The 20,202-nt window shown below is 43.5% G+C and overlaps 1 protein-coding gene and 1 pseudogene across 6 annotated transcripts in view; both read left to right on the forward strand.

Moving 5' to 3' along the window:
* Positions 1-20,202, forward strand: part of LOC126095104 (uncharacterized) — a 303,184-nt gene that overhangs the window by 186,185 nt on the left and 96,797 nt on the right. For all 6 annotated transcript variants that reach the window (XM_049909808.1, XM_049909812.1, XM_049909811.1 and 3 more), the window contains exon 2: positions 16,739-16,810. In XM_049909808.1, the coding sequence (XP_049765765.1) occupies positions 16,739-16,810 (72 nt within the window). The remainder of the gene's footprint in view (positions 1-16,738; positions 16,811-20,202) is intronic.
* LOC126096155 (5S ribosomal RNA) lies at positions 8,588-8,708 on the forward strand (annotated as a pseudogene).

The raw sequence follows: 20,202 nt of genomic DNA on the forward strand, positions 1-20,202 counted from the left end.
AAATACACCTAGGAGACAATCTATATCTGTCCAGTTTGGGTGTGACCATAGCAGTAGGTCGCATTGTTCTACGACAGCTTTGCATAGCTCCAGGAGAGAAAAATAAAATGATTTGAAGTATGGGCTCCGAGTAGGTAAACAAAGGATTCTCTTCGATCAATATTTCCTTAGTAGCATTACATCTTCGTGTTGCGCCATCCTGATAGAAAACAATCTTTCTCGGTTTGTGAGAAAACGAACATTGCAACACATCTAAACAGCCGAATTTCCGTAAACTGTGTGTGTTATATGAAGAAAGCACCCTTATAATGTGAATGTTACTGACTCCACCTGACGTGCGCACGAACTCGGCCATCTCGTTGGTTACTCTAAAAGCTCAAATGCGGAAAATATGCGCACTCATTGACGTGAATAGTTGCCTCACCTGTGGAAATTACACAGTTTGAGAATGAATGTTTCAGTCTTCTTATCCATAACGTTTGTATACTGGGTACGTTTAAAATTACGAGTTTCTGTAATTTTACGACACAGTTGCATATGTAAGTACTCTCAGTTTCCATCGCATACCTCAATAGGCAGCTGATATTTTTAACACATAGCTGCAAATATGACGACGATAATTTATTTTCTACTTCGAATGCATAGATTCGAAATCAATTTTCTGTCGGCTCACTATTCTCTTGGTCCTGTCACTTTCTTCACACTTACGAAATCCACCGCCTCTCATCGGTTAGGTTGGCTAGACTGCACAGAATCATCCACACGTACGTTGCAGTGCAACTGTGGGCCAATGTTAAACAAAAAATAAAAATACATGGGATTTTCTTTGGCCAGACGTCATGATAATATTCCACTAGTCATCGTTCAACTGCAATGCTAACCAGAAGTACCAAGATGACTTTCAGAATAACCTTAATTCATCTGCTGATCGAAAGATTCCTACTGCGCAGAATGTTGCTGTTCTTGGTCGGAAAACTGTACTTGAAGGTTTTTTATTTGTCTCCTAACATTATCCCTTCAACACGCTCGAGCTATTTGTATCACGTACTGCTTTCGCGATTGATTATAGGTGTGTGCTACATTAAAACAGTCGTTAGATGATATGACGTACTCTTGTCCATTCCAAAGTGGTTTTCTTTTTTTCTTTTTTTTTTTTATAAAAAAGTTATTCCGAGCTCCTAGCGGAAAACTATGTAATTCTCAAGTTTCAATGACCAGTTTTTGTTCTTTATTAGCTCTGATATTGTTTTCTAAAACTGCATTTATTTATCGGTGTAACCAAGACAGATGTCGTCATCTCATTCTGAGCAAAACTTGTAAAGGGCGCTGAATTTTGACACAGCAAACAATGGCAGAGGACTTACCAGAACAAACTTTTAAGACATACGCCAATAAAGCGGCCTCTCTGGCAGTTGACGAAGTTAGGTTGTTAATGTGAAAGAAAGCTGAACTGATTTGCATGCTTCGCATAATGTGGCTACTCCATCTACTGGGTCGAAAAGGCGTAGCCTTATCGTACTCACTAAGGAAGGGTAATGCGTACCAGTTATGTTACGCGCGTCATAAAGTGATGAATGTGTGTTTATGAACACTCTGCATTGTTAGCTTCTGTTGTTGCGCATTTACTTCGTTCTAATAGGCTTGCGTACCACTCCTCGCATCTGTGCACTCATATCGACCGCATGAGAGAGGGAGAGAGTGGGGAGGAAGCGGGAGGGGGTGTAGGCTGTGTGAGGTTCTGCTCGTCACAGAGTCACGGTTCTCTCGGCCAGTTACGAAACGAGCTGGTAGTGAGACACAGGCCAATTAGGAGTAAATGGCACGGGATTGTTAGTTCCGTATTTGCCTTATAATGAAGAAAAATCTCCCAGAATCCTTGGTTGCAAGCTGGGGATTTGAACTATTTTAAATTTATATGTGCATGTCTGTGTGTGTTGTGAATGACGTGACATTACTGTACTCGCACCTGTACTCTAAGAATAACAGTAGAGGAAATGAGACAGAAAAAATTTTCAGTGGGTGGAGAAGTTAGACATACGTCTTACACCAAGTTCTTTCACTTTCTTGTCGAGGCTGCTCAGCCTCGGGAGTTAAATAATAGTAGCAGGATTAAAATAATAGGGAGAGAAGTACGCATACTAACATGTAAAAAAAGAAAACAAAGTTGGTAACAGTGCTTTACAAGTAATCACCAGTTTTCGCCGCTGCAATCGCCAGGTGATTACTGACAATATCAGTTTTCAGTGCAAAGAGACTCTTACAATAAGACAAAAGTAGATCCGTAATTCTCAAATTTGCTTCCTGCATCTTTGCTTCTCTGAAGGATGGGTTTAAAGTGATTCTCTTTTTCAGCTACGTACTGACAAGAAATTTTCCTTTTCAAAAGAAGTGTGTCATGTCTTTCTATATAGTGAGCCTATGACAGGAAGTACGATTTCAGTCGCTATCTCTGGAGCCTTCTCTTTTTTATCACTAGGTAAAAATGTTGGTAACTGTGAAAAGAATACCAATAATTGAACTTAAGTTTCTGTCTCAATCTGGCATCGTTTACAGCTTCTATGAACTTACGACTCAGCACCCCAAATGACAATATTTTGGATATTGTTGTTGACGATCCGTTTTAGATATCTGTAATAAGTCCAACTTTGTATTCCTTTCTAATATTGTGGTATGCAAGACTATTATTCATCTGCTTTCTTTCTTTTACGTCTTCACCTTCTGTGAACTCTGTACCAGGCACTTAAGTGTGATTTGCGGGGTAGAGTAGATGTAGATGTAGATCGCTTGGATACACGGTGTAGTACAGACGTGTCACACCTTCTTCACACCAGGTACGCCTTTGATTTACATCACTTACTTTGATGTTCATTTTTTTCTTCAAGCGCTTTGAAGCTGTAAAGCAAATTTCACTGACTAGACAAGACTTCTTCTTTAATGTTATTTTCAGTTCATTCTTTCCACTAAAAGCCTCTCGTTAGATTCCTTCTCCGACCATTTCAGTCTCCTATGTCCTCACAGCAATTGTGTGTTTTAATACAAATTCTAGACGTTACTATCATCGGTAATGCCAGCAGTGTTCTTTTCACCTTTCACGTCCTGCACCTCATCTTCCAAAACAAGATTGTTAGTTTTTTCAATTTACGTTCAAAGAAACTTGTATTTTTCATTATGAGTAACTTGAATTTTCATATTCTGATGCCTCTGGCTGTCATTTAGTGCTATGTCTTCTGAATATTTATTCCAGGAAATTTAGTGTCATCACAAATGTTAAACACTGAACATCACTAAATTAACTCTGTTACATGTACGAATGTGTACAGTTATAAGACAAATGCCGTGCAGGAATTACTCCTGAGTCATAAAATCAATTAGGTTCGGCCAAGGCACCGTTTCGAAGAAGATTATATTGTTAATGCATAACTTACTTTGAGTTATGATCGGATGTAGTACTAGTGTTTCTAATAAATACTGCTGTATAAAAGAATCGACCTGTCCATTTGTTGAATTTACGTCTGCTTATCTACCACAAAGTATTTTTGCTTGCATAGTCCATCCTATAGATGCAGTGCGTTATCAACGCAACAAACGTGCAACGTCATCCGCTTAATGTATTATTTTGAAGTACATTCATTTACTTGTACAACTTAAGAGTTTCACTTCCGTCCCAACCTCTCTGATGGCAGTGGAGTGGTCACGTGACATGTCAGAGACATTTATGTTTCTGCGTAAAAATATTTACGATTCCGCCATCTCTGATTTCTCGTTTCGCGCATAGTTTGTCACGACTGCTTAGCTGTTTCTGTCTTTATGTTGCAAAACATCGACGCCAAAACAACGTGGTGCGTTTACATGTGAAAGTGTTACGATAGATTTATACAAACATTCTTTCAAATGAGTTTTTATTTTCTGTTCTCATTTGTTATCTTCTGCTGGAATTCGATATGTTGGAACTGAGAAAGGTGATTGAACAAGAGTTTCTCGCGTGCCCAGTTACCGAAATAAACAAGTTGTGATTGGACCAACATTCTTGAAGCACACTGCAAATTGAAATACGCACAGCGTTTATTCATTTGAGTTTAATAACGAAAGTAACGTCGTCAGAATGATATTAAGGCAACAGCATCATGACATAACGTTCTTTTTCGCGGAGTAGATTATAAATTTTATTTTTGAGGTCTAATTTACTATTAATTTCAGGCTTGAAATATTTACGTGTACACCATGAAAGACATATCTCCTAGAACGAGCAATAGCCGCAGTTGAATAATGTCTCGAGAAACAGTGGAAACCAGATTGTTGGTCAATGATGTACCACGTTCGGATACGCCGTTAACGTCATAAAGAATATGCGAATTAAATTTTGCCAAGCAGAAAGTCGAAATATGTATAAACTTTTTTTTTCTCAAAGAGCAGAAGGAACCCCTGTAAGGAACCGCGCGCCTTGGTTTGAAAGATTAGTGCCGCTGAGATAATTAGTCCTCTTCGCGAATGGTTTTGCTATCTTGCCGTTGAACAACATTCTGATGTTGATTTGATTACGTGGTAATGGAGTACGAAGTTCTAGTCGCTCCTATGTCTCTTTTAGCTTTTATTTTTGCTTGCTTTTCTTTTGTCGTAAAATCATTTCACTTGTTTCTTGGAATCTTCTGTCGATAGTTCAATGTTGTAGTGTTGTAGAACTGTTTAGATTAGGTTGATATTCCTGGTACTGATGCTGGAACATAGTTATCAGATTGGATAATATTAACACAAAATTCGTTGATCTATAAAGTGAAAATGTCTCTACGTATGCTTCTTTCTCCATTAAACCACATATGAAAGGCTAGTTTAAGTGAGAAAGTACCGCAGAATTTCGTTGACTAACCAGTCAACTTCTAGTAGAGCTACAGTTAGCGGTTTATAGAAAAGTTCTGCTAGACAATGCAGCTATCTAACATATTTCGTTGATAGCCTCCTTCCTGCATTTCTTAACAATTTTCTATCGATTTAATCTCCTTGTACCCAACAGCGCGTAAGAACATATTTTGCAACGTTTGACAATACCTACTTTTTTCACTGCGGAAAAGAAATGTAAATTTCGTTGGGTTCACTTGTACAATCGACGATCTCTGCTGGTCCGTTGTGGAATCAGGATACCGGCTTGTCAATTATATACCAAGGAAAATCGTTAAACAGCCGTATATTGTGGGAATTTATTTTATTTAGACAACCAGTTTCGGCACCTCAATAATGTCATCTGCAAGCCCCTAAGCACTCTGTGTATAGACATATACATCGACACTTGTATACTGGAGCTATTAGTATGGACGGCTCAACAACAAGTCGTCGAAGTAACAATTCTCACACTCCAAAAACGAATTTACGGAATCCGGGTACTGATGGCTCCAGTATCGAAGTATCTATGTATCTGATTGTCTGTGCATAGAGTGCATAGGAGCCTGATGATGACGTTATTGAGATGTCAAAACTAGTTTTGTAAATAAAATAACTTCCCAAAACATACGGCTGTTGGACGATTTTCCTTGGTAAATATATGAAAAATAATGTTTTTTAATTCTTTATTGTTGTGTTATGTGACTTCTATAATCATCCACAGCGCATAAACCATTCATTGGCAATAATTTGGTTTTTTGATTTTCGTTGAATTTGATCGATAAATTTCCATTTCGTTTGAGGCATATTGACGTTTTGAGGGAAACGGACCCTCCCAGGCGACTGTTACGTTCTTCGCTCTTTCACACCCTGCGTCTCCAATGCCGACGTCAAATATGTGATATTCACCAGAGTGGCATGCCGTTGCGTCCCGCAACACGTTAACAAAATTATTTGCTAGCTACTGTGTTCATTTTCGCAACTTGGTTGTTGCACTGAGCAACACAAATAAGAGACAGGCTTGGCTTCGTACTTTTAAAGTATTCCAAGTTAACCAGACATAAGTAATAAGTCGAACAGGTACTTTTGCCATTTTTACATGTCATCACTTCATCTCCGACTATATCCATAGGGGTAGAAGGAGTGTCTTCTCCGAAAGTATGTGCATAGAAATAATGAATGATGTATATAATACATTAGGTTGAAACCACTCCGGTCTGGTGCATAAGTTCTTAGCGTTTTTGTTTGGTAAGGCGGAATTCCGGCTGATATGGGTTTAATTATCTATTGTCATTTTTTGTTTGTAGTTCCCTGTCATTATTAGAGTTTACACATTGTCATTTTGTTATTTGGAGTTTGTGAATGGAGCTGTGGACCACAGATAGTGGAGTGCCAAGTGGAGAAATCGAAACATTTCCGACATATTCCTGTCTTTGAGTTCAATAGAGGGTTGACAGTAGCAGAGGTAGCCAGTAACATTTTTGCCGTGTATGGGGATAATGCCACTGGATAGAAGACGGCAAGATATTGTTTTTCTCGTTTTAGGAGGACCGTTTTGACATTAGTGACGCTCGGCGTCCAGGAAGACCTTCGGGGTGTAATGAAGATCGTATAAACGCATTAATCCACGTCAGTGTACTCGAGAACTGGCGAGTATGATGAACTGTGATCACTGCAACATCGTGCGGCATTTTCATGCAGTGGGGAAGCTTCAGAAATTGGGTGTGTGGGTAATGCACGATGAAAGCCAAAATCACAAAAATCAGAGGGTGGCCATAACTGGTCCGGCCGGTATGGCCGAGCGGTTGTAGGCGCTTCAGTCTGGAACCGCGCGACCGCTACGGTCGCAGGTTCGAATCCTGCCCCGGGCATGGATGTGTGTGATGTCCTTAGTTTGGTTAGGTTTAAGTAGTTCTAAGTTCTAGGGGACTGATGACCACAGAAGTTAAGTCCCATAGTGCTCAGAGCCATTTTTGAGCCATAACTGGCTCGTGATCAACACCAACCATTTTTATCCTTTATCGTTACTGGTGATGAGAAATGGTGCTTATATGCTAACGTAAGGAAAGGAAAGGAATGGCTGAGTCCAAACAAAACAGCAATTTCTCGTACGAAGACCTGCACATCCATAAAAGATAATGTTAAGCATCTATTGGAACAGCGACGGTGTGGTGTACTGTGAATTGCTTCTCCGAGGTGTAACCACCACTGCTGACATTTATTGTCAACAACTGTGACGTCTTGCAGGCGCAGTCCAAGAACAAATCTGCGCGAAGTGATACTACTTCACATAGCACTCGCCTGCATTCTGCTAGACTGACAAAAAACACTATACAACAGTTGGACTGGGAAGTCATTCCGCACTCACCTTATTTACCCGATCTTGCGCCCTCATATTTTCACCTTTTCCGATTTCTGTCGAACAGCCTTCAAGAAACTTCCTTTTCAGCTGAAAATGCACTCCGAACATGATTTGACGAGTTCTTTACCGCAAAATCACGTGTTTTCTACAGTCGTAAAATGGAAAAGTTCCCCAGCGCTGACAGACTGTTGTAAACAGTGAAGGAGAACATACTGTATTACTGGTGACTAAAGTCCGTGTTAAGTGTGTCTTAAATTTATGGATAAACGCTACGAGCTTATGCTCCAACCTATACTTTAATGGAACCCACCCCTTTTCATCCCCACTCTCAACCGTGGGGCGCTAAGGGCGTCTCACTGCTTGTGTTTTGGTAAATTTGTAAAATGCTTTTACTTTGTAGTTTTATATTTGTGCTTACCTGCATAGCGGAAGCCTACTATTCCACAGGAGAAATGGCAAACATCATGTGGCAAATGGTAGCAACCGTCGACCATGTGTCCTATAATCTGAAAAGTATCCAGAACGCAGGATACCATCTGTTCAGTTATTCAGCTGTGTTTTGTGACTAGGGCGCTTATCAAAAGACGAACGGATTCCATTAGAACTAATGTACGAATAGCACATACCCAGAACTGTGTTTACGAATTAGAGTAAAAACTCAAACAGATGTGTACAGCATACTGCATCCACAGGAAGTAACGGAGGAATGTCGTATCATTTGTTTACTACATTCTGTATGTCGTTCGTAATAGCAAAGAGCTTGCTGTTGAAGAACAGTGTTTCACGGTAGCAAAGATGGATAAGTGGTCCTTGCTCGTAAGTGGTCATTGCTGTCCATGTGTGCTGGTCATTTTTGTCTGTTTGGCCTGCATCGCCAGTGCACATGTTAAATGGACATTTTTGTCTGTTTGACCCACATTGCCATCTCTCAAAATATGGATTACTTTTTTTACACCCGGTACAGCCGTATTGCTATTTCTAAATGACTTCAGGGCCTGTTACACTAATTTGTAGTTGAAGTACAGGTTATCCTACAATGTATATTATTACAAGTACAACAAGCTTCAGATTATCAGGATTAATGCGAACCCGCGATAGCGCAGATAATAGATTAACACCGATGATCCAAAATGCGCTGTCTTTACAAAACATGCTACATGTCACCTTTGAAAGCTCTCTGCGTTACTTTTTATAAAATTACACTTCTAATACAGAGCATTTCATGCCATTTGCTTTCTGTTCACTTTCGGGAAATAATCGTTCAACTAGTTTCCTCTTTCTGTGGAAAGTTTCTGCGCCTAACGTTTCGTCACCTAATGCTGGAGGCTAATAAGACAAGGTATAGGCGTCAGTGCCAACGGCCTTGCCACAGTGGTAACACCGGTTTCCGTCAGATCACCGAAGTTAAGCGCTGTCGGGCTTGGCTAGTACTTGGATGGGGGGCACTGTCCAGGTCTGTCGAGTGTTGTTGGCAAGCGGGGTGTACTCAGTCTTGTGAGGCCAGTTGTGTAGCTACTTGACTGATAGGTAGCGACACCGGTCACGAAAACTGACAACAGCCGGAAGAGTAGTGTGCTGACATGTCCCTATGTATCCGCATCCGGTGACGCCTAAGAACTGAGGATGACACGGCGGTCGGTCGATACTTTGTTGATGATGACACGGTGGCCGGTCGGTAGTGTTGGGCCTTACGGTCTGTTCGAGCAGTTTCGTTTATATAGGTCTTAGTGCAAAATAAAACAAATGGTGCCAACTCTTCCATACTATAAGCCCCATCACGTACGTCGTCGCAACTCTGCGATCTTAGGGAGCGGTCTGATGAGGTTATTACCCAGCGATTGCATGGATACGTATAAACAGTTCGCCTCGCTAAGCTTGGTTCAGTTTGACACTACCATGTCGGTCTTTATAGCCTCTGATGATGTCTCCGGAACTTGGAGGCGAAACGTTAGACACAGAAACATGCCTTAGAGCACGGCATAATACCCTTATAAAGAAAAATCACAAAGGTATATTTTTGTATTTAATTTCCTTCAAGTTTCTCTTTATGACGGTTCACATTTTCGGGAGAGTTAAAACACTAATCCTGCATAATCTAATATTAGATTCACACTTTCAATGCCTCAGTATGGGTGGTACCGTGGTCCTCGATCGCCTCGTCTTCCTGCGCTCTCTTGATATACGTAACACAGTTTGTTCACTTTGTTCGCGTCACTTAGCTGGTCACATTCAGGCTCATGGGCACCGCTGTTTAACCATGCGAGCCGGCCGGGGTGGACGAGCGGTTCTAGTCGCTACAGTCTGGAACCGCGCGACCGCTACGGTCGCAGGTTCGAATCCTGCCTCGGGCATAGATGTGTGTGATGTCCTTACGTTAGTTAGGTTTAAGTAGGTCTAAGTGCTAGGGGACTGATGACCTCAAAAGTTAGGTCCCATAGTGCTCAGAGCCATTTGAACCATTTTTTAACCATGCGTGAATGTTTCCGTTGTTTGTATCTTCACCACCAGAAATCTGTATCTCAATGAAGACATTCAATCTAATTATAACAGACCACTTCACGTGTATTGGAAATGAGGTCCAGATGTTCGTGTAACCGCTCACACATGACAAACGAACCAATACCAAGCTACATACAGACACCAAAACACAAAAAAGACGAACGAGAAATGAACAGTGTTAGTTGGCAGCACTGTATGCAGTACACACACACACACACACACACACACACACACACACACACACACGTGCAGAGAGAGAGAGAGAGCGAGAGAGAGAGAGAGAGAGAGAGAGAGAGAGAGAGAGAGTGGAGAGTAAAAGTGCCGTGTTCAACTGAATTTTGTTCGAAAAAAGGCTATAAATGAGACATCCTAGCGTTCGCAGGCCAATTAAGCACAAAAGGAAGCAAGGAAGAATCAAGTTTAATTTCCCGTCGACAGCGCAGTCATTAGAGGCGGAGCACGAGGTCGAATTACGAAAGGATGAGGATGGAAATTTATTGTGTCCTTTCACAGAAACCATTCTGGCATTTCGTTGGAGCGATTTGGGAAATCACGGAGAACCTAAATCTGGGTGACCGGACAGGAATGTGAAACTCGACTTCCCGACAGTGACTCCGGTTAGCTAAACCACAGCGGTACCTCATTCGGTAACTAAGTAGAAATCCAGGACGATCAATAAAAATCACAAAATCGTAAACAGAACCAAATAGAAATTCAACCTTTCGAAACTTGCGCTACAAAAGCTGTTTCTCGCCTAACAACACAAAAACAACAAAAAGCTGTAATGTAATAACTAAATCTGTTATCATTATACAGCGCAGTTATTTCATACTTGAAACCAAAATATGTTACAGCCTGCTGGAGATGTGTCACAAATAAAAAGCAAGATGCGTAAGGGGGAACAAACGGGAATATAGAAGCAACTAAGGAACGACGGAAAACATAAAAAGTGACTTCAGGCTTTGTGTATTATATGTTTCAAGAACTGCTGAGCTACGCACGTCTCTCGAACGTCGGTATCGGCGCCCGAGCAGACAGAGACAAAACCGCATTCCTTCCTGCGCAGCCCGGGACGAGATGTCTGGCTCCTGCCACGCCCCCTTCTGACCGCTATGCAGCCGCCGTTGCAAAGCGGCGCTAGGAAAAACACTGACCTGGCTGCAGTTTAAAGGTCCTCAGCCGCCGTGGCTTTAACCACAATTAAACGTATCGAATGCATTAGGCAAATGCGGCCGGAATGAGTGACGGATCGGCAGCACAATGGTTCATTATGCGGCGTGGGTGTGGGAACCTAGCAGCCGCCAGCCTCTTAGCCTCTTCCGTCGCCGGGACGGGACATAACTTTTCAACCGGCAGGCTTCGGCGCTCGCTCTCTAAATCTTGATCGAGAGGGGTTCATCTCTCACGAGGCACACAGCTGTGAACAGGTGCTTATTTAACTTAAGTAACATTTTTCCATATTGTTTACAATCGAGCAACCGACGATCGCAATGGGCAGCAACTTAAACAAACAGAATCAGTAACACAAAATGTTCTGTCTCCATCACAAAGTATTTTTATTAACATATGACCGATTTCACTGCCTTATGCCATGCACCAGGAGATGTTCAATTTAACTGACGAAAGGAGAAAATAAAACTGAGAAAACAAAGAAGGCGAAAGGGAATAAACACGTTTAAAAAATGAGAGTGACGGAAAGTGCAAAATGGCTAGTCAGGAATTGCTAGAGGATGAATGCAAGTCTATAGAAGTAAATATAAACAAGGGAAAGTTACTTAAATAAAATAAAATAAAATAAATAAAATTAAAGAGGAATTTGAGGAATGAGAAACAACTGTACGAATTTCAAGAGATCAAATGAAAAATCGGTACTAAGCAATCAAGAGAAAAATAACAGGTGTTCAGAATATGTAGAGAGCTATACAAGGGAACTTGAAGACAACGCTACAGAACGTTTTGTAAACCCTCGTCGCCAGTTTTGTAAAGGCCTCTCCGCTACTGCTGTGGAGGCCGAGTTGCCACTGTAGTTACGGCAGGTCGGGTTTGTGAGTTCGCGAAACAGCTTCTGGTGCTGGACACCGCTAAGACAATTTATCTCTGCTACTATTACATAGCTATGCCCCAGCGTCAGGTAACAGGATAGGAGAACGAACGTTTTACAAAACTCCAAAAAATTAGTGACCAAGTCACACAAATGAGTTAAAAAGTCTTTGTGACTTGTTGAATACTAAAATCTGCAACACTGCCTGTAATATTACTCAAAAAAGGCTCTCAAAGGCTAAGTGCAAATAATCGTATGTAGATTCCACAGTTCATAGCAAAAGCAATTTACAACAACTGACTGTTCACTTCTAAGAGTTCACTAAACGACGCTCCCTGCCTAAGTCAGCCCTGGACAATGATCTATAATTAAGTGGGCGAGAGCTGCTCGTCTGCCTTCCGAGTAGGCTTCTGTCCGTTGTCTTCCGGTCATTGGCGGATTGTACTCGGCCGGCAAAAGGCCGAGGCGAAGTCGATATCTACATCATCAGCGCCACTCGTGGCGCTGGTGCAACTCGTGCAAGTGGCGAGTCTCTATGGCGCTGACACCAACTCGCATCTTTCGGGCTGTGGTGCTTTTGCCCTGGCTGTGTCTTGTTCAGACGACACAGAAGAAAGAGGAGATGAAGTAGATGAAATGCCAGATATGATACTGGGAAAAGAATCTGACAGGGCACTGAAAGACCTGAGTGGAAAGGCCCTTGGAGTAGACGACATTCCCTCAGAATTAATTATCCTTGTGAGAGAGCCAGTGATGACAAAATTATTCGACGCAATATGCATGGTATATGGGACAGGTAGAACACCTTCAGACTTGATAAAAAATGTAATAATTCCACGTCCAAGGAAGTAAGATGCTGACAGGTGTGAACGCTACTGAACCATCAGTTCGATAAGTCACGGTTGCAAAATATTGACACGAATGACGTTGGGAAACATCAGTAGGGGTTCCGGAGAAACGTAGGAATACTAGAGGTAGCACTGACTCTACGACTTACCCTTGAAGATACGTTGAGGAAAGGCAAACCTACATTTATAGCATTTGGCAAGTCAAGGAAAACTTTTGACAATGTTGACTAGAATACGATCTTTGCAGTTTTGAAGGTAGCAGTGGTAAAACACAGGAACCGACAAACTATTTATAACATGCGCAGAAACCAGATTGCAGTTGTAAGAGTCGAAGGACATGAAAAGGAAGCCGTAGTTGTGAAGGGAGTGGAACAAGGTTTCATCCTATTCCCCATGTTATTCAAGCTGTAGACTGAGCTGGCTATACTATTCCCCGTTTGTGTCTGCTGCGCATCTACACCGTGGGCAAAATAAAAGTGGCCCGCAAAATATTTACAACAAGACTGATTTGGGATCGAACCTTGTTAATGATCATCATAGAAATGAACATCACAGAAGATGCTGGAAATGGCCACCGCTGACGTCGAAGTTGGCTGTGCTCAGTTTTCGAAACTGTGAGACACACGCAGCAGTTCTGCGTGGGGGACAGGAGCAACAGCGTTTTCAATGTTCTTCTGGTAGCTCTTTCAGAGTGTGAGGATTATTTGAGAAAAACTTACACTTTAATTTTTCCCACAGGTAAAAATCACATGGAGAGAGAGATCATGCGATCGAGGTAGCCAGGAGATTGCCGTGCTTCATGCACCCGTGGCAAGGTGTGGAGGAGGTGTTTGCTGTTGCTCCTCCTTGCTGAAATTTCCATACCGCCAGTCATATTCTGTAACCTCATCCACATACGGATTAAAAAGTTTCTGGGCGTACCGGTTAGCACTAACAGTTTGGTACACACCAGACATTGCGGACCAAACACCTACCTTGAAATTGTGCAACGTGTCTTCAAAGATTTTCCGATGAATAATGGTGCATATGACAGTGGGTTCACATACGCTGACAGGATAAACGAGGTCTCAGTTGTAGAAATGAAAAGCTGAGAATCTGAAAGTCCTGATTTTACAGAACGTTCTGTGTGAAATTTCGTCAGACGCTTTAACTCACACACAACAGCAAATTTGTAAGAATGCACATGAACGTCTTTCTTAATAATTTTTCGACGCGACGATCTGTTAGTTCCCATTTACACAGAAAAACGGCATTGAGATTTCGCCTTACCTTCACTCTAGCATTATGTTTTGATGTTCGAATTCTTTTCGGGTAGTTCAGGATTTTATTCGCAACAGTCAGTCTGGCGCCTTTTTGCCACTCAGATTTGCATTGTCGACTGTTTTGGAACTTTTGCCAAAACGATTACAGTCTTAAATTCTTGCACAAACAATTCCGCACACGTTTTCTACGATTTGTGCTTCGCATAAAATTCGACAATGAACTCACCCTGTTTTATCGTGAGCACCATTTTATGATTCATTCATCTGCTCACTCAACACGTCTATTCCTCTCTCTCACTCAGACGTAACGACACAGTAAATTACTCGGGACAGGGCATACGGAAGATTAGCACGTGCAGACACGAGCATTGAAATAATAGTTTCCAACATTTTCTGTGACGGAAATTCTCCTGTCCATTAAGAAGGGTCAATACGCCGTCAGTCTACAAATATTTTCCAGGCCACTTTTTCGGCCGACACTGTACTTTTCTTCGCGCGTCACGAGTCCATCACCAACTGGCATTCAGTCATGCTGTGGCTTGTGGTCATAATTTTTGGCTCGTTAGTGTACCTCTTTCCATCTGCAAATGGAAGAGGAAATGGAATGAGTATCAGTGGTGCAAAGTACTGAAAGAAATTACCTAGCAACGGTACAAAGTACCATCCGTCACTGTATAGTGACTTACCAAGACGTTTTTTATCATGGACGTAGAACGAGGCGCAGTCGTTTAGATTAAATATGATTCTGTAGTGGAGATCGATTGCGCATTGTTTCTGACCCTCATCATCTTTTTCACGTGCAAAGTGCTTCGCAATATGTCCGTGTCGCAGGGGAAATTTGTGTGGCATAACGGACGTGCTTTCTAAGACTGTGAGGGCGTTAATTGTTTTGATTCATTAATTTAGATTAACAAGTGCGAAGTCTGGCGTCTCAGCAGCATTCTGTGTCATTCTTCGAGAGATAGGTGAACATCTCGGAACCCCCATCTCCATTAAGATAATTACTCCTTGCAAGTAGTCCTTGACTCCTCTCGTGTAAAAGACTGGCAGATCATGGCGATGAGCTGTCAGAGGTGATCAGGATACATCGGTTCCTGCGCATGCGCCATTTGTTTTGAATGATTTCCTCAAGGAGAACTGTCTGTTAGGGTTTGATCGAGAAACAAGGCGGAGAATCAGCCTCCTCCCCTCCTCCCAACACTTTTACCTGGACACACAGCATGGAGATGATTCACTACAGAGTGTGTTGGGAACCACATCAGCTGTAATGCAGATCAGTTACATATTGCTTCAGAATACCACTATCTCTGTCGTATCCAGTAGGGACACAAGTCCCAGCAACGCAGGGAGTTCTTCTCGAAGAAACTACCAATAGACGTGCCCCAATTCGATGTCCATAGACAGTTATCAATCCTGTTGTGATTAATTTGTTACATTTGTTTTCATTTTGTGTGTTCTTTGCACATTGTACGAGGGCTATTCGGAAAATAAGGAACGATAGGTCGCGAAATGGAAATCACAGTGAAAATCAAAACTGTTTTATTTGCAACAGTTAGCTACAACTTCCAGCTACTTATCTCCATAGTCGTCGATTCGACTTAGACGTTTCTCGTAGCGTTGTACCAACTTTCCAATACCCTAGTTATAGAAGGCAGCCACCAGTGCTTTCCGCCAATTCTCTACGCTGGCCTACAGCTCTTTGTCAGTGCCAAAATGCTGTCTTCATAGCCAGTGGCACATGTGAGTAGAGATGAAACCCAGAGGAAGACAATTACGGGATGTATTTTGGGTAATCAAACATTTCCAATTGAAAACGATGAAGGAGCATCTTCATTACCACTGTAGAATGCGGCTGAGAATTGTCTTGAAAAGAAAACGCATGACAGTTATGAAATGTTGGCTGCATAGCTTCAGGCGAATTTTCTCACCAGGCCCTCGTACTCGGCGGGAGACACTATTGTTCTAGGTATCTTTATGTTCTCCCTGTGTGCTCAGAACTAAAAAGAACGACGTAACGCGATCGTTGGCCATACTAGAGACACTGCCCAACACAACTGTGCAAAACGTCATCGGATTTTCACTGTGCGACCGATCGTTCCTTACTTTCCGAATAACACTTAGTATTAAGAGTGGCGCTATTGATCTGGTGAACCGCAGAAAACGGTTGTCCTTGCGTTCGTATCGTCGTAATTGACATTTCACTATTGAGACGACTGTATGGGCCCGTCCGAAAGCCTGTAGGAAACAAGAAAGGAAAAACCTCCAGGGGAAGACATTGCAATAAAGGTGTTCTGCACCGTGGTGTGGTTTCTGTTAAAGTTCCGAGAGAGTATGTTTTTAGCAGAGTCAACTAATGTATTGCTACCATCTACGTATACCTCGCTAAAAGACCATGAATATAATAGTAGAGAGATTGGAGGCCACAGGGAGGCCTACCAGCAATCGTTCTTCCTGAAAAACCATTCGCGACTGGATCAGGAGAAGGGGAAGTAATATTCGTACACAAAGTACCCTCCGCTATATACCGTAAAGTAGCTTGCGGAGTAAATGTAGACGCAAATCTATTATAAATTTCCAACTGAAACCTGTTGGCAGAAGGATCTATCCTACAACAAATCATTATTAGATATGTTTTCCATTGTTCCTCATTCCTTCCTCAATCTCTCCTTCCACCTTTCTGCGTGTGTATGTGTATACATGTATGTGTGTGAGGGGGCCTGGGGGAGGGGGAGGGGGGGGGGCGGGGACCAGGCCTTTTCTCTCCGTATATTGAGTTCTGTGTTATTGTCACTGTGCTGTTATTTCATTGCTGCATTGTGTTTTCTTCCTACTGAAAGAGCGCGTCTGTTCACAGCCCGAGCCACCGCAACCGCTCGTCACTCTACCACGCGAACTGCGGCTCGTTCAAGTGGGCGATGGTGAACTGGTAAGTACATTTCATTTGCCCGGATGTCATTCAAAAGCAGTTGTAGATCGTTCCAAACAAATATCTGGAAGTAATGGCTGCATGAAATAGAAGAACGATCAGATATTCTTTCTTGGATGGGACAAATTTGTAACGATAGTGTAAAATTCAGTAACACCAGCAAGCAACAATGTTATTACTGTAAGTGGGCTGCTACAATAGTGGCTAATAGCAAACGTTCCCATGGATTATGACCCCCGAGTCATGCTATCATTTTTATTTTATCCAAGAGGAGGCATCGTTTTGGGCGAATGCAAGCTGCATGTTTTCCACAAAATTATACCCAGATATTTGCAATGTGTATTATTTCTGTGATTATACAATAATCGGCATATTCTAGTACCATAGAAACTTCAACTGCAGAGCTCGTTTCTTAGTTTGAAATGGAGCAACAATATCACTACTACACTCCTGGAAATGGAAAAAAGAACACATTGACACCGGTGTGTCAGACCCACCATACTTGCTCCGGACACTGCGAGAGGGCTGTACAAGCAATGATCACACGCACGGCACAGCGGACACACCAGGAAACGCGGTGTTGGCCGTCGAATGGCGCTAGCTGCGCAGCATTTGTGCACCGCCGCCGTCAGTGTCAGCCAGTTTGCCGTGGCATACGGAGCTCCATCGCAGTCTTTAACACTGGTAGCATACCGCGACAGCGTGGACGTGAACCGTATGTGCAGTTGACGGACTTTGAGCGAGGGCGTATAGTGGGCATGCGGGAGGCCGGGTGGACGTACCGCCGAATTGCTCAACACGTGGGGCGTGAGGTCTCCACAGTACATCGATGTCGTCGCCAGTGGTCGGCGGAAGGTGCACGTGCCCGTCGGCCTGGGGCCGGACCGCAGCGACGCACGGATGCACGCCAAGACCGTAGGATCCTACGCAGTGCCGTAGGGGACCGCACCGCCACTTCCCAGCAAATTAGGGACACTGTTGCTCCTGGGGTATCGGCGAGGATCATTCGCAACCGTCTCCATGAAGCTGGGCTACGGTCCCGCACACCGTTAGGCCGTCTTCCGCTCACGCCCCAACATCGTGCAGCCCGCCTCCAGTGGTGTCGCGACAGGCGTGAATGGAGGGACGAATGGAGACGTGTCGTCTTCAGCATTGAGAGTCGCTTCTGCCTTGGTGCCAATGATGGTCGTATGCGTGTTTGGCGCCGTGCAGGTGAGCGCCACAATCAGGACTGCATACGACCGAGGCACACAGGGCCAACACCCGGCATCATGGTGTGGGGAGCGATCTCCTACACTGGCCGTACACCACTGGTGATCGTCGAGGGGACACTGAATAGTGCACGGTACATCCAAACCGTCATCGAACCCATCGTTCTACCATTCCTAGACCGGCAAGGGAACTTGCTGTTCCAACAGGACAATGCACGTCCGCATGTATCCCGTGCCACCCAACGTGCTCTAGAAGGTGTAAGTCAACTACCCTGGCCAGCAAGATCTCCGGATCTGTCCCCCATTGAGCATGTTTGGGACTGGATGAAGCGTCGTCTCACGCGGTCTGCACGTCCAGCACGAACGCTGGTCCAACTGAGGCGCCAGGTGGAAATGGCATGGCAAGCCGTTCCACAGGACTACATCCAGCATCTCTACGATCGTCTCCGTGGGAGAATAGCAGCCTGCATTGCTGCGAAAGGTGGATATACACTGTACTAGTGCCGACATTGTGCATGCTCTGTTGCCTGTGTCTATGTGCCTGTGGTTCTGTCAGTGTGATCATGTGATGTATCTGACCCCAGGAATGTGTCAATAAAGTTTCCCCTTCCTGGGTCAATGAATTCACGGTGTTCTTATTTCAATTTCCAGGAGTGTATTTGGAAATTAATCCTTGTGTGGGAGGGAGCACTGTACCCGTCTTTGAATGTTGACATTTCAACTTACACAGCGGCTGTTATAATGCTCTAAGTTCGCCTACCTTACACGACATAAGAGACACAGTTTCTCTCTAAGGAGCAAAATTTAGTTATTTCCAGTGAGCGACAGCGTACACAGGATATCATGAAGAAACTTCGGATATGGCGCAGTTTCGATGCAAATTTCAAACTCCCAGTTATTAGTTATGAGAAGAATGTACCTAATGGAGATGTTTACGGAAAGTGTGGCTCAAGACGAGCTACGTGTCCATTGCCGTAGATAATAGTGGGTACAATGCACTTTGACACGGAAGTGAATGAAACACGGGTAGCTGAAGTATACAGTGGCACCAATGAAGACTGTGATTAGAGACATGGTGTTTCTGAGTTGTTTATCTACGTGGGGGAATTGGAAAATAAGTTTCCCGTGTCGACTTTGGTCTGAGTTGTGTGTGAAAGGCAAAAAAAGAGAATGAGACATTAAATATAAGACATATCTTTATTTTTCTACATAAATTTCCAAGTACATTGAGACATTTGTCATATCGCTTTATAAGCTTCAAAAAGCCTTCCAGGAAAAAAATCAGGGTGTTGCATACGGAAGAAGCATTGAACTGCTGCCAAAGCGCCTTCCGCCGAGAGTCTTCTTCACAGCAGGAAACAAATGGAAGTCACTTGGTGCGAGATCTGGACTGTAAGGCGGATGGTGTAGGCGCTCCCACCCAAGAGCTGCAATATGGTTTTGCGTTGCCGTCGCCGTGTATCGTCTCCCATTGTCATCCAACAGCGGAATGACAGATCTGAGAAGGCCAGGCCGCTTTTTCTGAACCACCTCTTTCAATTTCGACAGAGTGGCACAGTACCGCGCAGCTTTGATGGTTGCATCCTCCAGAAGGTCCAGCAGCAAAACTCCTTTGGCGTCCCATAAAACGGTGAGTAGCACTTTACCTGCAGTCGTAGTGCTTTTGAACTTCTTTCGGACAGGTGATGACGGATGTTTCCACTCCACGGATGCGGCCTTCGATTCGGGCTTGTAATGGTGGACCCGCGTTTCATCCCCCGTCACAATCCGAAGCAGAATGTCACTTCCAGATTCAAGGCTGAACGTCATGCGTTGTTCCATGAGTGTCTGGGTCAGTTGGCGGGGGCACCCAACGTGCTGACACCTCCCTGTATCGAAGAATGTCGTGGATGATCTTGTTTGCTCGCTCATGACCGATTCCAGGTTCTGCCGCTACTCCATCGATGGTGATACGCCGGTTCGCTTTAATCATGTCATCCAACTTCCTGACGTTTGCATCTGTAGTGGCCGTGCGCGTCCGTCCAGGTCTCGGTATGTCCTGCATTTGCTGACGTCCACCACTGAATTGCTGGCACCATCTCCGCACCATTTGCCTCGACATCACACCTGACCCATACACCTCAATAAGGCGGTTATGAATTTCTGTGCCTGATACTCCACATGCCCATTCACAGCGGATAA

Source organism: Schistocerca cancellata, chromosome 8 (genome assembly GCF_023864275.1).
Source record: "Schistocerca cancellata isolate TAMUIC-IGC-003103 chromosome 8, iqSchCanc2.1, whole genome shotgun sequence".
In the NCBI taxonomy this organism is placed as follows: Eukaryota; Metazoa; Arthropoda; class Insecta; order Orthoptera; family Acrididae; genus Schistocerca; species Schistocerca cancellata.